We start from the raw sequence: 21538 nt of genomic DNA, 5'->3' as shown, positions 1-21538 counted from the left end.
ATACATCTTCAGAAAGAAAAAATTAGGGACTTACTGCTGTGGCAACCAGAATTGGGCTTCTGCCTGAACGGAACTGGTGCAGAGCTTCTTCTCTGTCTCTCTGAGAGCGATCTCCATGGATGCTTGTACAAGCGTATCCTTCGTGGTAGAGAAAGTCCTCCAGAGAATCAGCTCCCTTTTTAGTCTCCACAAACACCAGAGTCAGTGAATCTTTGCCTAATGCAAGAAGTTAAAACTACAGATTTACCACCAGCAATGCTACATCTGCAAATATTTAGCACCCCCAACTGGTAAAAGGTAGTTTCTGTATCTTCGGTTGCAGTTTAATTGTGTATTTATTACATTACTTCATTCAATGAGAGATGAGTACCAAGGCCATTCCCCCTCCCATGATGTTTATATTACCCAAGAAGTTTATTTGCATGCATACTGTTTTAAGTCAAAGCAAAAACATTCACAACATATGAAAAAACAGGGAGGAAAAGACTAACAGCTTTTCCTCCACCTAACATAGATTCTCATTACCTGAGCCATTAGAGCTGTGTTGAAATTCTCCCAAACAGTCTTTACCTGTGGCATTTAGCAGGTCAAGCAGAAATGACCGTTTGTCTGACTCTTCCACCCACACTACTTTCTGTGTGATGTTCTCAGATGTAGAGCCAACTCTGCCAACAGCCAGGAAGATATATTCATCCAGGAAGTCACGGGCAAGCATCTAGGAGGTAGACAGACAAAAAAAAAAAATTCACCATTTTTCCCCCCACAAAGGACTGGGGGAGTTCAGAAAGTACATTAAGCTTGTAGGTCAAAAAAGCCTCAAGCCAGACAGTACCTGGATTTCCTTGGGAAAAGTAGCACTGAACATCATGGTATGACGAACTCCCTTTGGTGGCATAGTATCTTGTTCAACAATACGGCGAATTTGAGGCTCAAACCCCATATCAAGCATGCGATCAGCTTCATCCAGTACCAGGTATCTGGGAGTAGATGAAGAGGATCAAAATTGCTTAAAGTGAGGAAAACCGGGGTTTTTTTTGTGTTTTAAAAAATCCACACACATACCAGGCTATTTTTTCCAACCACCATTAACTATTTAATATAGTATGACAGAATTATTCAGTGATAGCTTGTACAACCCAATGTGAGTCAGGAAGTATTTATGAGCTATATGCAGCTTTAAAATGACAGAAATAGTCAATTTAACAGTATTAAGGCATCCTTTTACAAATGTTTGACAGCTAATTTGACAGCTACAAATGTTTGTCAGTAAAATTCTCTGCACACACCAGTATGATCATTCCCACTGGAACCTCAGCTTAGAGTAGGGTTTCCTCAACAAATTTTGGTTGCCTCAGAGCGTGGCCACCAACTCTTGGCTTACTGACTATTTTTCCTAAAATACTAATTAATTTTAGGAAAACACCAAACATGCATATAAGTGTCCCAAACCATTGTAATTTATGAAGAGTTTGGGTTTTTTGTTGTTAACTGAGTAATAAAAATGAAGTAGTTGTCTCTATTCTTTACCTAGCCTAAACAGAACAGAAACAAGAATAAGGTGTTTTGCATGCTCTTATCTTTTGTTTCTTTTGCTGGCCTTTAAAAAAGGCCACACATTTGCTAGCTAGTAAGCCTGCTGCTGTGAAAAGTGGTATTTGTATGTTTGCTTCTGTGAAAAATATTAATGAACATACAAATATCACTTTTCACAGCACATTTACTCAGCACTGGCAAGCTAGGGGAAAATTAAGCTGTGGATGTGGAGGAAGGTAGCGGGGCCAGCTCAGATTTGGAAGGTGGGGGGTGAGCCTGGAGCCAGCACCTGAAGCCCTGTGACCAGGAGCCCACTGTCATGCAGCTCAAAGATGCAGTGGGGGCCAAGGGTGATGGGTGAGCCTGGGACCAGAGGCCAAAGCCCCGTGGCTGGGGCCTTGGGATGGAGTCCACTGCTACACACCCAGAGCCCAGGGATAGATGAGGCAGCGGGGGCCATAGAATCATAGAATATCAGGGTTGGAAGGGACCTCAGGAGGTCATCTAGTCCAACCCCCTGCTCAAAAGCAGGACCAATCCCCAATTAAATCATCCCAGCCAGGGCTTTGTCAAGCCTGACCTTAAAAAACTTCTAAGGAAGGAGATTCCACCACCTCCCTAGGCAATGCATTCCAGTGTTTCACCACCCTCCTAGTGAAAAAGTTTTTCCTAATATCCAACCTAAACTTCCCCCACTGCAACTTGAGACCATTACTCCTTGTCCTGTCCTCTTCTACCACTGAGAATAGTCTAGAACCATCCTCTCTGGAACCACCTCGCAGGTAGTTGAAAGCAGCTATCAAATCCCCCCTCATTCTTCTCTTCTGCAGACTAAACAATCCCAGTTCCCTCAGCCTCTCCTCATAACTCATGTGTTCCAGACCCCTAATCATTTTTGTTGACTACAGGCAGATGGTGGTGAGCCTGGGGCCAGCACACACAGGCCACTGCATGGCTGGGGCCAGAGCCTGCTGCCCTGTGGCTGAAGTCCAGGGCCGAAGGAGGCAGTAGGAACCAGGTGTGGGGTTTTTTTGGGGGAAGGGGGGCGAGGAAGTGATAAGCCTGGGGCCTGCTGCTCACCACCATGTGGCTGCAGCCACAAGCCCAAGCCCCACCGCCCCCAGGAAGGTAGACAACTCACACTAGCTGCCTGCTCCTCCAGCATTTCTGGCTCCAGAGGGGGCAGGACTCAACTCCTTCTAGCAGGCCCAGGGGATCCCCCCCTCCCCCATCACTACCCAGGAGGCAGGGAACCCAAGAGAAGGCTCTGGTGGCCATGTTTGAGAAACACTGGCTTAAAGCATCCCCTAGCTTGCCAGTGCTGAGTAAATGTGCTGTGAAGAGTGCTATTTGTATGTTCATTATTCATACAACAGGTATAAAGGATTAGTATTGTGAAATTTAACTGTTCAACTAGTAAGCCTTTCCTAAATAACTGTCTAGCAAAACATCAGAAAAGTCTTATGGATTACTATTATTTACATTTAGATGTTTTTTCGGTGTACAAACCAAACAGCTAAGTCCCAGGATCTTGTCAGAAATTCTATAGACATTTCTAAGATTATCAAATTCCAAGACCATTTCACCTACTTGCAAAAGTCCAATCCAATCTTTCCCCTCTCCATCATGTCAACCAGTCGTCCTGGAGTTGCCACAAGCAAGTGACACCCACGTTCCAAGTCACGTATCTGTTGACCAATGTCAGCACCACCGTAGACAACACAAGGACGAACTTTGGAACGATATGCAAACTGTAAGAACAGAACTAGTTATTTTCTGTTTTTTTAAAAAGCTCAGGATATTGTACTGACAAGTTGCCAAAGATACCTTTCTGGCTTCTTCATAGATCTGCACTGCCAGTTCTCTAGTTGGAGCCAGGACTAAAGAGATTGGGTATTGCTTACGGCGTCCATACCTTCCATTTTCCTGAAGACAGACATTTAGAATAAATACTTGAAACTAGAGCCATTTCAAACCCTGCACACATGCTTCCCGCATAATTCTGAAACTTTGCCACCAGCACAGCACTCTCGGCTGAGCTTGGATCACAGACAAAATGGACCATCGGCAGCTTTCTTTGCTCTAAAGTGGACCACTACCTGCAATTGAGGCTCTCAATGTTATTTATATTTCAAAGGACCTGTTGCTGAGTTGTTAAAAAGGAGTACAGGAAGTCTTCCACTGCAGAAAGTCTCAATCATGCTTTAGGCACTGGTTCTAAAGACTTGTGTCCCAGGTACACTATCAGGTATACCAGGTGACAATGCTAACAGTGTGTCTTTAGGGGGCAGAACTGCAGAGATTTTAAAAACCCCTGGTGAACATTACTTATTTTTAAGTCTGAAAAAAGGGATTCAATACTCTGGACTTTTTTTTATTGGGGGAAAAAAAAAGTCTTATTGCTGCACCAGGGAGTAACTTTACTTAGAAAAAGCCACATTTCAGGGTAGACGGCTAAGGCTACAAGACATGCTTATTACCAGTATGTTTTTTTCAACCTTCATTCTGGAAGCCACACTGCAAGCAATCCTCTCTTTTTGAAGATTATGTGACTAGTCCTAAAGGAGAGTTTGGTCCCTAGACTATCAAGAATGGCTCTGTAGTCCTCTACCAGCCTAAACTAAATAGAAATTTGGCTGCAAGCAGTTTTGTTTTAAGGTGTTCCTCTTGTTATAAGAGCCTGATTACTATAATTAACATAATATATATAATAATTATAATTTAGTATGTATGTTTGTCTGAATGAAGACAGGATTTGTTCATTAGATGGTAATACGCTTTGTTTGTGAGCCAATACAAAAAAAAAACCATGAGGACCATGATGCCTATAGGTGAGCAGACAAGCAACAAATGAGCAGCTCTCTGAAACGCCCCCAATAATTTAGAGGGCAAAGAAATTGGGCCCAGGCCTCTCTGAAACAGACTGCTTGTTAGTATGAATGCTATAATTGGACATCTCTAGAAAGATGAAACAAGAATTGCAGACAAGGAAAGCATCCTTTGGTGGACTCAGCTTGTTTTAACATTTCTGGGATTGCACATCTAAGAACTTGCCTTCATAGCCCTCAGAGCATCACCTGGACCATCTGTATAGATCTGACTCAATATTGGTAGAAGAAATGCAGCAGTTTTCCCAGAACCTATAAGAAATACAAAGGTTAATCTTAACTCAATGGAAGTATTGATGCTTTTATTGTCATCAGCCACAACACCTTACACAGTATTCTAAACACCTAGCTGAACTAGACTGTACTCCTGACATTGCTAACAAGGCAAAAGATAAAAACGGTTACCTTTTTGAAACTGGTGTTTGAGATGTTGCTCATGTCCATTCCATTTTTGGAGTGTGTGCCCACCACGTGCACTGGAAATCCCCCCTGCCAATGGTATCTGCAGGGGACGGCTCTGGTGTGGCACATGTATGCCCAGGCATAAGTAGTGCTGCTGGCTCCCCTCCACCCTCAGTTCCTTCTTGTTGGAAACTCCAATAGTGGGGAGGAAGGGGTTGGGTAGGGTCATGGAATAGACCTGACTACTACATCTTGAAGAGCACCAGTCACAATAAGTCTTTTCTTTGAGGTCCATTCCATTGTAGGGGACTCCCAAGCAGTACCACTGGAAGCAGGTAGGTGTTCATGGACATGTTGATTGCAACAATGCTCTGCCAAAGTCAGTGTCATCTCTGGCCTGCTGAGAGTGATGGTGAAATGCATTGTAAACATGTGCAGTGAAGACTGCATGGCAGCCCTGCAGAGGTCCTGGATAGGGACATCTGCTGCCTTCCTGGTGCAAGACACCTGAACCCTAGTCAAGTGAGCCTTTGCTATCAGAGGCACAGCCTCCACTAACTTGTAACAAGTATGGATGCAGGTGGTGATCCAATTTGAAATCCTCTAAGAGGACACCTGGAGGCCCTTCATTCTGCCAGCTCTCATGATAAAGAGTTGGGTTGGTCTGTGGAAAGGCTTGGTGTGCTCCCAGTAGAACGCCAGGGCATGCCAGAAATCCAGAGTGTGAAACTGCCTCTCCCTATTGGTTGGGTGAGGCTATGCACAGAACACCAGGAGGAAGATATCCTGGTTGACATGGAAATGCAACACCACTGTAGGCAGGAAAGCTGGATGGGGCTGCAACTGGACCTTGTCTTTGTAGAATACCATATACAGTGGCTCCGAAGTGAGGGCTTTAGTTTCTGATACATGCCTTGCTGAGATAATTGCTACAAGGAATGCAAACCTTCCGTGACAGATGGGAAAGGGAGCAAGAAGCCATGGGCTCAAAGGGAGGGCTCTGCGAGCCTGGAGAGAACGAGCCCAGGTCCCATTGGCAGAAAGCTATTCAAGGCCCTTCAGGAATCTGACTGACATCTCATGCAAGAATACAGATTTACATTGGATGTGAGGATGGAGAGCTGATATGGCTGCCAAGTGCACCTTGAATGAAGAAAAGGCAAGGCCCTTGTGCTTTAAGTGAAGCAAGTAATCCAAGATGAACTGTAAAGGTAACTGGATCAGGGAGATGTTGCGCTCAAATGCCCAGTAAGAGAAATGCTTCCACTTTGCCAGGTAAGTTGCTCTGGCGGAGGGCTTTTTGCTTTCTGAGAAAACCTCCAGTACCTGACTAGAGCAGGCTTGTTCCTCTGGATTCAGCAATGCAGCATCCACGCTGTGAGGTGGAGGTACAGTTGGCTCCTGCACTCCCAACAATGATCCTGTGACAGGAAGTCTGGGTGGTTGGGCAGAGGCCATGGCCAGTTCCATGAGACAGTTGGAAAACAGGAGAGCAGGATCCAGGACACAGGCTGGAAAGTCACCTTTGACCACACCCTCAAAATGCCTGCTCACCACCCACTTGGTTATGGGTGGAGCTCAAGCAAGCAGAGGATGGTGGCTGGTGGTCTTGCTGGTGCTTCTAGCCCTTGCCCTTCTTACAAAGGGTCTGACTGAGGTTGGCTCTCAAACCTATGGGTCTGTTGCAGCTTAAACCACTTCCTTACTGGCACGTACAGGCCCAGTGTGCAAGGTAGCCCTCAAGTCTTTCAGGCTGTGCAATTTACTGTTTGTCTGCTCTGAAAACAATGTCAGACCATTGAATGGAAAGTCTTGGATCAACTGTTGAACCTGTGCTGAAAGGCCTGACAACGGCAACTAGGACACTCGCCTCATTGAAATAGCTGAGGCCATGGTTTGGGCTGAACCTCTGCACCAGTATCCCTGGCTTGCATCTGAGGCCACTTGTAAGGCTGCCTTGGCCACCATCCTGCCCTCATCTAGGATAGCCAGGAAACCCTTCCTGGGTTCCTCTGGCAGGGAGTCAGAACTTGGCCATGGACTGCCAGTTATTAAAATTATAGCAGCTAAGCAAGGCGTGGTGGTTTGCCACTCAGCTGGAGATGTAGAATAAGTTTTTCTACCAAAGAGGTAGAGCCGCTTTGCTGCCTCCTTCAGTGTTGAGCATAACACAAGGCCAACCAGGATCATTAGCTGCTGACACAATCAGTGAGCTTGGGGCTGGGTGGGTATAAACATACTACATCCCTGTTAACGCTGCTTATTTGGAAATGGGGGCAGCGAGGCAGGTGCCTGCCCCACGGCCTTAGTGATTTTCATCACTCCCTTGTGCACCAGCAATGCCACTGGCAGGGGCTGCTGCACTCAGTACATCAAATGAGAACTCGACCTCCAGCCCCATGTTTGAGGTGACCATCTTCAAGAGCTCCTGGGGAGCCTTGGCATTGTCCTGGGGGGAACTGGGTGAAAGGGCTTTGCTATCACCTCATAAGGTGAGGATGAGGCAGGTATGTGTCTGCCAACTCTGCCACAGGATCCTTAGCCAAGGCTGGCTAAACCCAGGGAGCCTGCTCTGACTCTACATCTGTGTCAGGGGTGGGCGAGAGGCTGTTGCTGACAATTTGTTGGATACCTATGATCCTGCGATGGTTGGGGAAATCCCTAGGGGTTCCAGAGTTGGCAGGGGGCAGGCCACTGGCCCTGGGGCCATGCTGGCAGGAATGCTGGTGCCCTTGATGGGTGGTCCTAGGCCACAGGCAGAATCTCCTCCCTGCTGTCGGAGCCTGAGGAGGGGGGAAATACACATCTGGGGGACCAGGATGGTGCCAAGGCTGCCTATCTACCCTGATCATCAGTTCTGGCCCTGAACTTCTGCAGAGGATCTGTATGAGGGTGATGGCTCCCAGTGCTGTGATCCTGGCACCAGTAACCTGGCAACTGACACTCTGTGCTTAGTGAGGGATGCCGTTCTGTTGAGCAGGAATGTGAGTAGACGGACATGTCTGAGACTGCCGACATGCTTGTGGTGAACTGTACCAGTGGTCCAGCAATGGGGATCTAAGGACTGGTGTCTTAATCCTCTGGATTGGTGCCATGTCCTGGGAGGGTGGCTCAGGTGCTCAACTGCTCAGCCCTCACAGATCTTTGCTCTTCTCCAGCCCTCTCCTTCCCTTTACAGGATGTAGGAGAACATCCCCTCCCAGCCTTTGTTTTTCAGCCAGTAGCAGCAGATGGGCGCTTGTCTGAGGCCGGCGCCAGCAGCACGCTCCGCAACCAGGCAGTGGTGCTAGGAGCAGAATCCAATCTGGTTGGCTCCAAGGCTAAGGAGCACCCAGAGACGAATATCCCATTCCTTTGTGTTCTGTGGTCTGAAGCTCTTGCAAATGTGACATTTGTAGCTAATGTGAGTTTCCGCTAAGCACTTCAAACAGCTCCTATGGCAGGAATCAGCAACCTTTGGCACATGGCCCACCAGAGTAAGCCCCTGGCAGGTCAGGCCAGTTTGTTTACCTGCAGCATGTGCAGGTTCCCACCTGACCACGGTTCACTGTCCCAGGCCAATGGAGGCTGTGGGAAGCAGTGGCCAGCACATCCCTCAGCCTGTGCCCCTTCTTGCAGCAGTGAACTGTGGCCAGTGGGAGCCACAATCTGCCAAACATGCAAACATGGCAGGTAAACAAACCTGCCTGACCCACCAGGGGCTTACCTTGGCAGGCCGCATGCCAAAGGTTGCTGATCCCTGTTCTATGGGAACTCACCTCACTGGCATGGGTATCTTACAACAGGCAGAAGATTTGAAGCCTGGGGACCAGGGCCTGCCCTGTCCCTAGGCTAAGTCCTGTTTGGGACTAACAAATCCACTAAAACCACACTAAGAGAACTATTAAATAAAAATTCTAACTAGCCACAGCTGAGAGGAGTAAACTTGCAGAGGCAAGGAGACATTCCAGCAGCATCACTGGCAGTAAGAAGGAACTGAGGGTGGGGGAGCTGACAATGCTCCTTATACCAATGCATACGTGTGCCACTCCAGAGGGCGCTAGAGCTGGTTCCCTATGGATACCACTGATGGGAAAGAACTTCTGGCATGAGTGCATGTGGTAAGCACACACACACCCCCCCCCCCCCACAATAGAATGGACATGAGCAGCCACTCTAAGGGCATATCTACACTTACTGCCAGTGTGATCAATCCCGCAGGGGGTGGGGGGGTTGATTTATTGTGTCTAGTGAAAACACAATAATTGACTGCTGAGTGCTCTCCCATTGATGCCGGTACTCCACTGGAGCGAGAAGCTTATTTTCATAGCTGAAGCTGCCTAACAGACTGACTTAGCTAGCCTGCCACCACCCCTGCCCAGTGTAGACCAGGCCTAAGAAGAACCAGGTACTCAAGGCAAGTAATTTTATCCCCCCTACCTTTCACTACATTCTGAGTTAATACTGATCCCACATGGGCCAAAGAAACACTATAAAAACATGGCAGTTGTCTCAATAGACAGAAGCCACCATCTGCCATTAAAATTATGTACTAAGCCTTAAAAATGCTGTATTCTAAGTACTAAGAGGCACCTGGCACCCTCAGAAGAGGACATGACAAGTCAGTCACCCCCACCTCTATTATTGGTCAATCCAGATTTTGCGCTAGTGTGCTCTTGCTCAAAGGATAGCAGGCTACAGTTCCCAGTATGAGGGAAACTCAGGAGCACTAAGTTTGTCTGTCATGAGCAAGCAGCTGCTTCCTTTCTTTAGAAATTTTTAATCATCATCTGCAGTTTGAAGATTTGATCCAATTCCCACCCATTTCAAGCTCAACTGGAAAGTCAAAATTGTTCTAGGTGCAAGGTCAGAAACCTACCTGTCTGGGCACAGGCCATCAAATCTCTCTTGTCCTTGATGATAGGTATAGCATGTTTCTGAACTGGAGTAGGACGGGTGTAGCGAGTGAGCTCAATGTTGCCCATGATAATTTCTCCCATGTCAAGGTCACTGAACTGTAACAGACATGGAGGGGTGGGGGGAGTAGAAAGGAGAGTTAATGGAGAATTGACTTCAGAACCTTCTCACCTGAAAATATAACTCAGCCCAAGTGACTCATGTATCCATAAGATTAATCTGCTCAGTACATGTACATAAAAAACAAACTTAGCAACATTTTAAACTTGACATATTCAATGATGTACTTGGTTCCTCTTTGCCTGTGTATAAGCAGCATAAAAGTTTAAGACCAAGTAGAAGTCAGGCTTCCAAGCAAATGAGACTTATGCATAACCATAGAACTAGTGGTCTCATCATCATGTGACATCCCATCTAAAAATCTTCTTAGAAAGCTTTAAAAAGTGACAAACCCCAACCTCATCCCTACAACTAAAGCAACAAGCAGCTCTCACACCACTTCTATAGACCAAGGCATCTTCCAGTAAAGTCTTTCAGGCATTTAAACCACGCCCCACCCCCCAAAAACCCACACACACCACACACAGAAGAGCATCACTAGTTCCTTCTCTGCCCCCTTCCCTTGAAATCTGTCTTTAAAGTACTGCAGTGGTCCTTAATTCAGAGTTTAATCTTGCACAAAAGACCAGTGTGGTCAACTGAGAAACCTGCAAGTCATGATTAGTTCATCATGAAGAGATGCTAGAAAGGCAGACACTAATCAGATATTCCAAAGTTTATTAGTTGTCCCAAAGCTCTTGCGGACTGACTACATGGCAGGTCTCCTGATCATGGACATACTGGCAGGCCATCACATGTGCTGAGAACCACTAAAGTAATAAAAACCCCAGAAAGCAGTGTTCACTTGTTGCTGCCCTACTTCACCATAGAGTAGAATCTATCTATCTATCTATACAGTAACTGAAGTGGAGATGTTTTATCCCTATGGGTGGTCCATCATAGGACTGATATAGAATTCTCAAAGCACTCAAGCAGGAAACAAGGATGGGGTATAGGATCACCTTGTCATGGTAAAAAGGCAGTATAGAAAAGGTCAGCCATGAGTGCCCCCAGATTCCCTACCCTCTGGCCAAAGTTATGGTGATTAAGAATCAAGTCTTCAGGAACAGGTGGAGGAGTGAACAGCTGGAGGACCCCACAAGTTCAAACGGAGGGTTCCTTAAGTGAGGAAACAGATAATACAACATGCTGAGGAAAAAAAATAAAGTCCTTTGACTGGTGGATAAGAGGCTATATAATAGCAGCCAAGTAAACTGCAGTAGAGCATAGGTGATTACCTGCTGGATTTATAAAGCACCAGGGTTATCAAGTATATCTGAGGCGAGATTCAGAAAGGAATCCAGACTGATGGATACACTAGACTTGAAAGCACCTCAGCTTTTGTAGCTATGTTCTCTCCTTGCTGCTCAGGAGTAGGGACTGAACCTCAGGACAGTAGTCCAACTCTATGCCATAGAACCAGTTAAGGAACTATGCCTTATGGTATAGAAATGAGATGGGTTATGGTACCAGTGTCCTGCTATCTCCAGAGATTCGCTACAAGGGAAAGACAAAGGCACTCAGATGTGAAGCAGGTCCAGGAATCATTCTTGCCTTAGCTAGGAAGATGCTATTAGGATAGCTACTACTTGCTTATTTCCATTTGTTCAAAGCCCTGAAGATCAATGGTGTGGAAGCAGGTGTACAACTGAGTGGCCTAGGGATAGAGAGGATGCCTCCACCCATGGAGATTAAACTATTCCCTCAAGAGCAGAAGGGCTGCAGAGATCTACTTCCAGGAAGACTTGATTGGCAAAGACTTTAAAATATCAAGTTGCTGAGTTCCTAGTCATGGCCTTGGAAGTGCCTGCTCAGACAATATGCTATGGAGTCCATTAAAAAGGGACACCCCCCCCCACCCCTCCTTGCTTGCCTCCCCCCTAGGACTTTCACCTCTGGTCCAACCCCCACAGCTGGTCATACCCTGCACCTGTCCTTAGGCCTAAGCACAGAGGACATTACAACCCAGCCACAACTTTGGACAATTACCTCATTATGGCAGTTGACCTTCCATAGCCTGGGCAACAAATAAAAATGACCCTATTCAACCAGACACTTATGGATTCCAACAAATTCCAATACCTGCTAAAGGACAACAGCTCCCCAACCACAGGGCAAGGAGTCCAGGACTGAACTGTTACCATTCTACACTGGCCTCCAAACAGCCCCTTCCATCCCCATTGCCTACACAAAATGGGGATGTGTTGCAGGGTAACCAAAAAAACAAGAGGTGTGGAAACTCAAGTGCCCGTGGTGGGAAAACAAAGGCTGACTCAGACATGATGAAACAATGAACCCAACCAAAAGCCTACCTGCATTCCCAGAGTTCAGCATAGGAACTTATCAAGTAGTTCTGGACACCCCCTAAAGGAGTTCCAAGGAAAGACCCATGAATCCAATCCTTGCCCTTCCTGGCTTGTGAATGGGTCATGCACACCTGATTCAGAGGAGAAATCTTCTGTTCCTCCTTCAAACATACAATAGTCTGACCAACAAAGAAACCCAACCTGGAGATTTCAGCCCTAGCCATCTACTGCCCAGTGGCAAAACTCCCATTCCCAAGCAAGCTCAGAGAAACGAGCGAGACCAACTACAAGCTCATCTAACTTAAGACCGCATTCTAGACCAGCACAATCTGGATTCGGGCCAGGACATGGAACTAAAACAGCTTTAGAGAGCATTAGTGCCACTTTCAGTCAATAGATACAGGACAGACATCCATTCTCATTGGCCTCTCTGCAGCATTCAATGCAGCTGTCTTACTAGAGATGTGATGAGTCCAGGGTAATGCACTAAAGTGGCCTGAGTCCTTTCTGGAGGGATGCACCCAAAGAGTAGTGATGGAAACTACACCTGCACCACTAGAACCCTTGCTTGCAGGGTTGTACAAAGATGGTCCTTTTCAATATCAACACGCAACTAACAGATGAACTGTAAGATCATATGGACTCAAGTACAGCAAGATGCAGATGACAGCTCTACCTATCCTTCAGCACAAACACCACAAGACAGCCCAGTGCTTGGATGAGGCCAACTCATGGATGAAGCTGAACCTGGGTAAAACAAAACAGGTGGTGCTAGTGGTCAGAGAAAACTATTGAGTTCACAACCATGGTGTAGATTGCAAGTTCCCATTTACAATGGGTCAGTTCAGTATGTAACCTAGGATTGCATTTGGATTCTTTTGGACACGGTTTCACATTGCAATAGCCACAAGTAATGCTTTTATCATCATCTCCAGTTGGCCAGGAGACTGTCCCATGGTGGTGAAGACCTGGCCTCAGTCATTCATGACTGTCATCTCTCAGCTGGACTACAGCAATACACCATACTTGGGCATGAAAAAACCTTCGACACTTTGTAAACTCTGGCTAGTATAAGACACTGCAGCTCATCACCTCACAACACAAGCTACTGTGAGCATATCACATCTGTCCTTCACTCTAAGTGGATTCAAAATTTTATGGGAAGCCAAGTTGTAGGTCTGTTCCACCCCCACCATACCACACCCTGCACTGCCCCAATGAGCATCCCACATCTAGATCCCCAAACAGCTGAACCCATACCCCCACCCAACCAGCACCTTGACACCCCCTGTGCAGCATCCCATTGTCCCTGCACCCTGAACCTTCCCAACAAGCCTGTGCCTCCAGATCCCCACACTGAGCTGCCCACACCCAGAACCCTCTCACCCCACACTAGGATCCTGCTGAGCTGAGCCTGTCCCATACCTGGTGTGGAGGGGCAGGCCCTTGTGCTGCATCAAGGTTGGGTGCAGTCTCACTGCTGAGTTGGGCGGGGGGGGGGGGGGGGGAAGGAAAGGGGAGGCAGGACCAGCTACAGGGTGCTCCCCATTGCCATGCTGAAGCCTCTACATTTTATTTGACAAATAAAATTTGCAGAATTTTAAAATACCGTGCAGAGATTTTTTTTGGTGCAGATTTCCCTCAGGAGTACACAACAGAATTCAAGGGAAAAAAAATCTGCACAGGAGACAAACCTTCTCCATGGGTGATGAGACAGTAGAATGAAGTCTCCCAGGAACTGAGGGCCATAAACCCTCACCACCTTCTACTCTAAGTGCAAGGTGCAGTTATCTACTATAAGCACACTGCAACAGGTTTCACACACAAAAACCCAACAACTTACAAGACACTTCACCACATATGCTTTGAGTGAAATCTTTCCAGCTGCACACCTATGATGGAGCTATTAAAACATAAGGGAAGCTGTCAAACAAGTGACTCTCGCCATTCAGAGCTTGCTTACCAACTGCTTGGTCACGCTTTCTGATTCACTGAAGTATGGTGGATCCACTATGTATCAGGAGGAAAAAGTTGCTGGACATAGTGTAAGCATTAGAAGAACCAACTCTGATTCATCAAGTTTCACCTGGAAGTTTACTTGGTATATGGCAACTGAGTCTAGATTCAATATTAAAAATTTATAAAAGCTTACACTTTCAATATGTGGAGGACAGTTGCTGCCTGTTGCCTCAACAGGAATGTCATCGTATTTCTCAAAGTTAATGCCTGTATTGCCTCCGGAGAAGAGCTCTCTGAAAGCAGAAGAAGATCGAAGAAATCAGTATTCCACTAGTTAACCTAGATTTGATTGGCATGCTGATACCTAAATGGAGTTACATTACTCACTGTTCCAGACGATCACTTGGTGGAAGTGGTTTTGACCAGTCATCTTCATCTGACTTTTCAGACCAGCGACTATTTCCACCACGGTCAAATCTGCCAAAGCCACCCCTATCACCACGACTGCCAATGCCATCATAGTCACCGCCTCTTCCACGGTCCTCAAATCTAAATACAGCAAAAAACCTAGTTAGAAATCTAGCTCAACAAGGGTGGTTGTCTGACATGGAAACTGAGGCCCATTACGTTTAACTGCATATTAATTCCACACAGTAGGTAGAATAAGGTAGTGCGATTCCAGATTTGGAATATAAAATTCAACAAAACAGGGCCCTGCCCATTGAGCTGGTGTATATTACATATACCCTTTGTTTGGTAAAAGTTAGTGACTGATATTTTTTGGGGAAACCTTAATAGTGCTGCTTCATACATTAACTGTTCAACTGTTTGTAAACAAGAGCATGGATAGCCTAATAATCAAAATAGGAAGCTAATTATAGGAGTTAAGAATTTTTTTAAAATACTGTTACTTAAGAAGCAAGTTGAGAGAAACTGAGAGTTTACCTGAGGAATGGCAATTCAGAATTCTCCCTTTACCTGAGTTTGAATTACAGGTTTTAGTGGACACCTGTTCTAGAAAGGTGAGAGTTTTGTACAATGGGGAGGCACAATAAGCAATGTTAATTCATTGAATGTACTTTATAGTAAAAAAATTCACAACTGGCAAGTTTAACTTGCTCCTACATTTTATTCCTCACACAAATAGAAATTTTCCAAACTGAAGTACACATGGCCCTTTGTCATGTCAATACGTGCATTATACAGGCAAGCTCCCTCTTTGTAAAATGGGCTTTGGATAAAAGGTAGGAAAAAAAAAGTCCTTACCTGGGTTGCATTTAGTTTTAGGTCTGGTAAACCACGTTTGAGAAAATTCAGGATACGGGACTAACGAGTCGAAAAAGGTCACTCTCACCACACTTGTGCATACAAACATGAGGTGTTTAGAACTGACCAAATAAAGGGAGAGAACCTGCAAGAGTCTTGCCCAATTGTTTTATTAAATTCACTCAGATTGTTCTCAGCTACACTTTTAAAGAGAAAAAAATGAGAACATTCTAACTTCAATTGTGTCATTTTACATTAATCACTTCCTCCCGATAACTAGTAAGTGTTCATCAATGATGCAAGCATCCTATTGCCATTTCCACAGAAGTGGCAAATCACTACAACTCAAATATCATTAGCTAGTCCAAAGACTCAAGCCAATTCACTCAGTATTTCTCAACCTTTGTGCTGGCAACCCCCTGCCTCAAGCTTGGGGCTTCAGCTGCCCTGCAGCGTAGGGCTCCAAGAATCCTCTGCCTCATGGGGCTGAAACCATGCACTTTAGTTTTGTGGTGCCCTAGGCAATTGCCCTGCTTCTTACCTGCTAATGCCAGCCCTGCTTACAACCCCTAGGTTGAGAAACACTGCTTTAAAGTTATTTACAACCCTGCCTACCCTGAAAGGCTAGTTTTCCAAGCAGGGTTCTCATTCTGCTGCCCCAAATTAATAAGTAGCCCTGTTTCCATGTCATATTGAGACCTGAAGCTAGAGTGTGGCAAGATCACAGTTGTACCATAAAACTGGTATTAGTGCAGATGTAAAAAAAAAAAAAAAAGTTTTGCACTGCATGGAGCAAGAAGATACTAACCTGCCTCCTCTTGACCCATTCCCACGTTCACTGAAGAAGCTTGATTTTCCACCACGGTCACTCCGAGCACCAAAGCTGCTGTATGCATCCTTGTCTCTACCAGAATTCCACCCACTGTCAAATCCTAGACATGGAAAAGAAAAGGCTTACTTTTCTAGTCATAAAAAGTCAGTACGTCTCTGTTCAGGGTAAGAAGCCAATTTCAACACGCAAGAGACTCCTTTCAATCTAAAGCCACCATGAAGGTGCACATGGGTTAGGAGCTAGCCAAAAAGAAAACATCGGAGTGTATTCTCCCCACCCCCACACTTTAGTGATTTAGCACAGGAGAGAGATTTCAGACACATGGCTCGCTATACTCATGTAATTAGAGGATATTGGAAAGTTGTACAGTATTAACAAAATGACAGGTCAAGCAAGAGATTCACATTTTGGAGTCCAACTATGCAGTTATTTAAATCTACACTACACAACTTAAACACAATGACTTAGTACAGGGATAGTGAAAGTATGGCTTGTGAGCCACATACAGCTCTTAGTGTTGAAGTGTAGCTTGGAGCCGCCGCCCCCCCCCACAAATTCTCCACCTACCAGATGGAGGGTGGGCAGGGAGAAGGGAAGCTTGGGACCTCTGCCTTACAGCAGGGTGGTGGGGTTGGGACTTCTGTCCAATAGGGAGGGGGTCTTGGAGTTTCAGCCCCATGGAGTGCACCTGCCAAGGCTTGGGGCTGTAACAGGAGCAGAGCTGAAGCCCTGAGCCCTGTCAGGTGCACCCCAGCTCTTGAATTCTGAGACTGTTGTATGTGGCTTGGAGTATCAGTAAGTGTGGCTACCCGACTTAGTATAAAATAGTCTCAGTATGCTGTGCTCATAACATCAGTACCTGAATTGTTGCAGTTTAAAAAAGCCCCAATGGAAAGCAAACTGAGCTCTAATTTACTAGTCTAATCATATTCTGGGAAGGAATGTCCACAGGTACTTAATGAAGCCACTCTTCACCACTCCCCAGCCATAGTATCTCATTCCTTACAGTTCCACTGTACTGCAAATAATAAGACACCCATGACTGGCTCAATCGCTATGTTATCATACATTGTTAACAAAAACTGGAACTACTAGCAAACTGCTACCCTTGAAAAGTCTAGCTTTGGAGTTGGGGAATCAAGCAGATCCCCCCCCCCCCCCCCTTCTTGTGCATAAGTCTGAGTTCCAACCTCCCTTGGCTGCTGAAAACAAAATTTCTCCAACCCCTACAAGAAAAGCAGGCAAAACTCCCCAGTCCCCACCCAAAAGTGAAGGGGTCAGTATGTCTGTGTAAAATGATATCTTTGCATCCAGAAGTTTTGAAATTGTGACCTGTAGGATCTACTTTGAATGAGCCTTCTGACCTTCAAGAGCAGGAAAATCAGACTACAGACTGTCCCTATCTTTTTTTGGCTACCTGTTTTGAGACAAGAAATAAATACTACGTCAAACAACTCCCCTTTCCTGTAAAGACACCAGGAGGGTTAAGAGTGAAATATCTAATATGAGACCACAAATGCTAAAGACAGATTTGCAGATGTATGGAGTCATGAAGAACAAAGTTAAAGTTTTGTGATAGTTGTAAGTAATTCAGAGAGACTAAAAGCACTGACACATTGGTTTTGATTTGGGAATAGTTCTACGACCATATTTGCATTTTGGTCAGGCAACCTGCAGTTTAACATCTCAAAAACCTTTATTAGCAAGACAGTTTAATGACTAGAAAAGGCACCCCTTACACACAAGCAACAGTATGCTGTCATTTTGTGGGTGCTTTCCAGGGACAAAGTTAAGAATCTGAGATTTTGATTACTCCACTTGAGCTAGAACACTGGTTTGTAGTTATGGCACTGGACTGGGAACAAGGAAATCAGTTTAATTCCTTGTTTAAGTACAGACTTCCTGCATGACCCTGGGCAAGTCACTTTGGTAGCATTTCTCTCCTTTTAGACTGTAAACTGCAGCAAACTCCCACCTCTTGTATTCTCCATTTACAGTGTAAACTCTTCAAATCAGACCTTCTATCCATGTATAATGTAGCAGCAGCAAACAATGGCATCCCAATCTCAATTAAGGCCTGTAAGCCCTACTGCTTGTATCCTGGTAGGTGAAGACAAGCAGATCAGCACTAAACCAGAATTTCATAAGCCACAAGCATTCATGTGAGATCTGTCTCAAATGCTACAAACTTAAAGGGAACTGAAACTTTCAGCAGTGAAACTATTCTAAAGTTATGGCAGAGTAGTTCTCATCAGGTCTCCTGCAATTTGGTGTGGAGTGCAATTGGCTGAAAGGTGACAGTTTAATAATCCCCTCGCCCACCTCTGTCATCATGTCCAGATCCTCCTCTAGATCCAAACCCATTGCGATCACGATCATAGCCATTCATCCGGCTGTCTCGGTCATAGCCATTCATATAGGCATTACCTCCGCGACCAGAGTCCCAGTTGGGGGAATCTTTGGCAGAGAATAAAAAGTGAAACAATTAAAGGAAAAATGTCACTCATGCCAGTGAGCAGTTTGCAAGCTCCATAGCACTAATCCAGAGGTGGTGTGTAATCTTTACTGCCAGAATGCAAAAAGCTGCAGCAATACAGAATCCTTCCAAAGACAGGGGATCCTTTTAGGTTGCTATCCTTAATTGGGGTCACAGGCCACCTATTGGGAAGGATCCATAGCAAGAACAGTTTCTAGTTTACAAAAACTTGTTCACAAATTGTTAACTCTTATTGAGGAGATTCCAAACTCAGCCAAAATCAAGTCTGAGTTTGTTCAAAAGGCTTCTCTGAAAGCTAGTTTAGTGAGATAGGTCAGAATGTTAGTGACCTGGAGCAAACATCAAGACTATCCTGTGCACTATGGTTATTGTCATACTTAAGTTGGAGCCTGCTGCAAGAACTCTGGGTTCTTGAGAATAGCTCCAGTACTTCATATGAAGATAATTGAAAAATAGTAATTGAAGGAGATTTAAGATTCTCCCCTCCAACTTTATGTGCTCCTTAGTTAACAGGTTAGAATAAAGGAAGCCTGACGGCTTGGTTTAAGAGTCAGGAAAGCCAGATTTTAGTATGTTACACAGGATGAACTCCTAAGAATTTTGGATTATTATGTAGTATACTGTGTCACATAAGCGAAGCTGGTTAGTCAGACAAGTCTTACTAGCAAGGCACTATTGGAAGACAGCTCACAGTAAGAATGGTTTTGAGAAAGGGGAATAAATGTGGTTAGCAATGAATCAACGACTGGGTCCAGAGAGTTAACAGCTACATTAATGGAGAGGTCTCAATTGTTAAGATTTCACTGGTGCAGAAAGAAACAGATCCTAGGAGGTGAAGATTTTGATATCCTCATTTCCGATATGGAATGATGCAGCAAGACATGGGCATAGTGAATTAGTTTCAGCAAGGTTTAGACCCAGTCTCACTACACAAAGCTGTGCCAGTTTTAAAAGTCAGTCCAGCTTTCAATTGAAATAGCACAGCTTTGTTTCAACCAGGCCTTAGTAAAGAGATATGCAGCCACTCAAAGACAAACATCTATACCAAGGCAGTCAATGTCATACTAGCTAGAGAAAATAGTATTCAGAGAGAGTCTTCACTCTGAGTGAATTGTAATCTTAAACTTGTGAAGGCAAGCAGAACAGATTACAAGTTTAAGGAATGAGCTGTGCAGTTAACGTGCAAGAACTAGGAGACAGTATTTTAAATGGTGAACTACACTAGTGATGAAAGAACATGGCAAGCAAGATGCAGGATTTTACCTAGTGTCATTTATACCCATGCAAGTGTCCAAGTTAGACGGTACACACTTTCCTCCACATTAGGAAGTGCAACTCAAATAAGCCAGTGGAAGTCAATTTTAACTTTGAGTCTCATTATGCATGATGGCTTTCATCAGTTTCCAAATACAGAGAAGTCTCAAACCTTGGTGCAAATAGAACTGCAATGTTAGAAATAAGAGTCTGATGGGAGTTGACTTACTCTGCAAGTGTTTGTTGAGTCCTTGGCTTTATAACTATTTACAGGCAATCTTTGCCAAAGTCATTTTACAAGGCTTTCCCAGTAATGGAATGGCAACCTTTCATCTCCCAAATTACTACTAGACCCCATTGCCTCAGACACCAGTTCTAGAGAAAGCCATGCTAAATGTTGTACTATGGTATAGTAGACAAAGGCTTAGGGGGAAAAACAACAATTTAAAAAACCCATCAAACATGCTTTTAAACCTACTCTTCATCCATCCGTGGTGATTAAATGCAGAATGGTGCTGACTTAGGATAGTTGTCCTTTTAGCCAAATTAGCTAAGGATAAAAGTCTACAAGGGTGCCATTTCTTACCAGTGTAGCCCCACTGTACTCATGAAAAGCAAGAACTCATCTATATGCATGTCTTTCTTCTGCTTTAGAATTGGTATAAAGGTTACCATTAATTACAGCCCATGAACAATAGCCAGCATCAAAATGCTTTGTTTTGGAAGCTTGCTTGGATACCAGATACATGTATATTCTTAATATGTCACTTTAAGGTAGTTAAATATATCTTAGGTCCGTAGAAGCTGTTAAAAGTGTTACATAAAAACATTTTAAGCCAGGCAGCAGATAGTATACATGTATATCCAAAACAGCTGAAATGCTGTCAGCAAGGACATGGTTACCAATTTATTTAAAATGAAAAAAAAAAAAGCAAATTCAAATATCACTTGTTAGTTCGTTAAGTCACTGCTGTATGGCCAGTTCCAATTCATGCTATAGAATAGCATAGTTATACATCATTGCACTGATGATATTGACTTACAGCTTCTTGGTAGTGGCCCTGAATTGGAATGGTGGTTTTTCATGTAGTTACAGATATTTCCTGTCGTAAAGAGAGCCATGAAAACTCCAGGGATATAGCAGAGTCAAAACCAAAAGGCTTAAAGAAAGCTTAAGACACAGAATGTATTCTATTATTTCTCCAATCAAGCATAGTTCCATCAACCTGATGATCAAAGAGGCATTACAGAGAACCTAAACGTACAGAGATAAATTTTAACTGCCTGGTATGGCTACAAAAGAAAGGGGGAAAGACAGATTTCCCTAGAGGACAGACAAAATTCCACAAGTTAAAGGCTTTTGTTTTCTCCCATGCATGCCACAGACAGTGGCTGGCACATTCATGAGTCAGCTGAACAGTATAGCATCTCATTTCATCCAGTAAGATTGAACAGTGATTTAGCCAGTTAGTGATATGTAAACCCTATTAAAGAGCAATGGTAGAAATCTTTCTTTAAGTAGTATTATCTTGGGCCAGCAAGCATTTGAATCACTTCCACTTCAGAATTACTTGAACACTCCGCCTACTCCACCAGAGAAGAATTT

At 44.6% G+C, this 21538-nt stretch overlaps 1 protein-coding gene across 4 annotated transcripts in view; it reads right to left on the bottom strand.

Annotated features, from left to right (window-relative positions):
• Positions 1-21538, bottom strand: part of DDX3X (DEAD-box helicase 3 X-linked) — a 35828-nt gene that overhangs the window by 7389 nt on the left and 6901 nt on the right. Inside the window, exons 4-14 of one of the 4 annotated variants that reach the window (XM_073358666.1) lie at positions 18504-18638; positions 16158-16281; positions 14471-14632; positions 14277-14376; positions 9682-9817; positions 4588-4673; positions 3361-3459; positions 3124-3284; positions 833-977; positions 526-715; positions 35-216 (exon numbers count right to left, since the gene is read on the bottom strand). In XM_073358666.1, the coding sequence (XP_073214767.1) occupies positions 35-216; positions 526-715; positions 833-977; positions 3124-3284; positions 3361-3459; positions 4588-4673; positions 9682-9817; positions 14277-14376; positions 14471-14632; positions 16158-16281; positions 18504-18638 (1520 nt within the window). The remainder of the gene's footprint in view (positions 1-34; positions 217-525; positions 716-832; positions 978-3123; positions 3285-3360; positions 3460-4587; positions 4674-9681; positions 9818-14276; positions 14377-14470; positions 14633-16157; positions 16282-18503; positions 18639-21538) is intronic. The other 3 variants (XM_073358675.1, XM_073358685.1, XM_073358693.1) reach the window with 3 other exon arrangements.

This window comes from Lepidochelys kempii, chromosome 1 (assembly GCF_965140265.1).
Source record: "Lepidochelys kempii isolate rLepKem1 chromosome 1, rLepKem1.hap2, whole genome shotgun sequence".
In the NCBI taxonomy this organism is placed as follows: Eukaryota; Metazoa; Chordata; order Testudines; family Cheloniidae; genus Lepidochelys; species Lepidochelys kempii.
The sequence above is the reverse complement of the archived record's forward strand: the minus strand, read 5'-3'. Positions and strand labels throughout refer to the sequence as shown.